At 43.6% G+C, this 2,294-nt stretch overlaps 1 protein-coding gene across 1 annotated transcript; it reads left to right on the top strand.

Annotated features, from left to right (window-relative positions):
- Nucleotides 1-1,250: 1,250 nt before the first annotated feature.
- On the top strand, nt 1,251-1,946 carry LOC120979874 (uncharacterized protein slr1819-like). Its single transcript, XM_040408832.1, has one exon. It carries the CDS (start codon nt 1,251-1,253, stop codon nt 1,944-1,946), a length of 696 nt encoding a protein of 231 aa, XP_040264766.1.
- The last annotated feature ends 348 nt before the right edge of the window (nt 1,947-2,294 follow it).

Raw genomic sequence — 2,294 nt, 5'->3', positions numbered from 1 at the left:
TGAGACTATGGACTCTTTACTGTAAGAGCAGTGAGACTATGGACTCTTTACTGTAAGAGCAGTGAGACTATGGACTCTTTACTGTAAGAGCAGTGAGACTATGGACTCTTTACTGTAAGAGCAGTGAGACTATGGACTCTATACTGTAAGAGCAGTGAGACTATGGACTCTATACTGTAAGAGCAGTGAGACTATGGACTCTTTACTGTAAGAGCAGTGAGACTATGGACTCTTTACTGTAAGAGCAGTGAGACTATGGACTCTTTACAGTAAGAGCAGTGAGACTATGGAGACTTTACTGTAAGAGCAGTGAGACTATGGACTCTTTACTGTAAGAGCAGTGAGACTATGGACTCTTTACTGTAAGAGCAGTGAGACTATGGACTCTGTACTGTAAGAGCAGTGAGACTATGGACTCTTTACTGTAAGAGCAGTGAGACTAGGGACTCTTTACTGTAAGAGCAGTGGGACTATGGACTCTTTACTGTAAGAGCAGTGAGACTATGGACTCTATACTGTAAGAGCAGTGAGACTATGGACTCTTTACTGTAAGAGCAGTGAGACTATGGACTCTTTACTGTAAGAGCAGTGAGACTATGGACTCTTTACTGTAAGAGCAGTGAGACTATGGACTCTTTACTGTAAGAGCAGTGAGACTATGGACTCATTACTGTAGGAGCAGTGCGACTATGGACTCATTACTGTAGGAGCAGTGCGACTACGGACTCTTTACTGTAAGAGCAGTGAGACTATGAACTCTTTACTGTAGGAGCAGTGAGAGTACGGACTCTTTACTGTAGGAGCAGTGAGACTATGGACTCATTACTGTAGGAGCAGTGCGACTACGGACTCTTTACTGTAAGAGCAGTGAGACTATGAACTCTTTACTGTAGGAGCAGTGAGAGTACGGACTCTTTACTGTAGGAGCAGTGAGACTATGGACTCTTTACTGTAAGAGCAGTGAGACTATGGACTCTTTATGGTAAGAGCAGTGAGACTATGGACTCTTTACTGTAAAAGCAGTGAGACTATGGACTCTTTACTGTAAGAGCAGTGAGACTATGGACTCTATACTGTAAGAGCAGTGAGACTATGGACTCTTTACTGTAAGAGCAGTGAGACTATGGACTCTACTGTAAGAGCAGTGAGACTATGGACTCAATACTGTAGGAGCAGTGAGACTGTGGACTCTTTAGTGTAAGAGCAGTGAGACTATGGGATTTGGAGATAGCTTCAAATTTGGTGCAGATATGACTGATACAGATATGACTGGTGCAGATATGACTTGTGCAGATATGACTGGTGCAGATATGACTGGTGCAGATATGACTGGTGCAGATATGACTTGTGCAGATATGACTGGTGCAGATATGACTTGTGCAGATATGACTTGTGCAGATATGACTGGTGTAGATGTGATTGGTGCAGATATGACTGGTGCAGATATGACTTGTGCAGATATGACTGGTGCAGATATGACTTGTGCAGATATGACTTGTGCAGATATGACTGGTGCAGATATGACTGGTGCAGATATAATTGGTGCAGATATGACTGGTGCAGATATGATTGGTGCAGATATGATTGGTGCAGATATGACTGGTGCAGATATGACTGATACAGATATGATTGGTGCAGATATGACTGGTGCAGATATGACTGGTGCAGATATGATTGGTGCAGATATGATTGGTGCAGATATGACTGGTGCAGATATAATTGGTGCAGATATGACTGGTGCAGATATGACTGGTGCAGATATGACTGGCGCAGATATGATTGGCGCAGATATGACTGGTGCAGATATGACTGGTGCAGATATGACTTGTGCAGATATGACTTGTGCAGATATGACTGGTGCAGATATGATTGGTGCAGATATGACTGGTGCAGATATGACTGGTGTAGATATGATTGGTGCAGATATAACTGGCGCAGATATGTAGTATACTTGACTGTGAGAATTCTGACAAAGTATCAATCACATCCACAGAAGTCTAGGGGTTCAGGAAAATAACTAAACACGGATGGCATCACGGACTATTGGTAGATGTTCTGGGACGCCAGTTTTCAGCCTAGCAGTGCACAGGGTGAATGGCGGACACATGGAGGACAAAAACGGACCCACGGGCCAAACACAGACCCTTCATGTACATTGTCAAGGATGAAACACTGAATGTCTTGTCACAGACGAGTGAATAAGGGCGCATTCACATGACCGTAGTGTTTTGCGGACCGCACACGGCAGCAACTATAATAGAAAATGCCTATTCTTGTCATTGATTGCGGACAAG

Source organism: Bufo bufo, chromosome 9 (genome assembly GCF_905171765.1).
Source record: "Bufo bufo chromosome 9, aBufBuf1.1, whole genome shotgun sequence".
NCBI classification, from domain to species: Eukaryota; Metazoa; Chordata; class Amphibia; order Anura; family Bufonidae; genus Bufo; species Bufo bufo.
The sequence above is the reverse complement of the archived record's forward strand: the minus strand, read 5'-3'. Positions and strand labels throughout refer to the sequence as shown.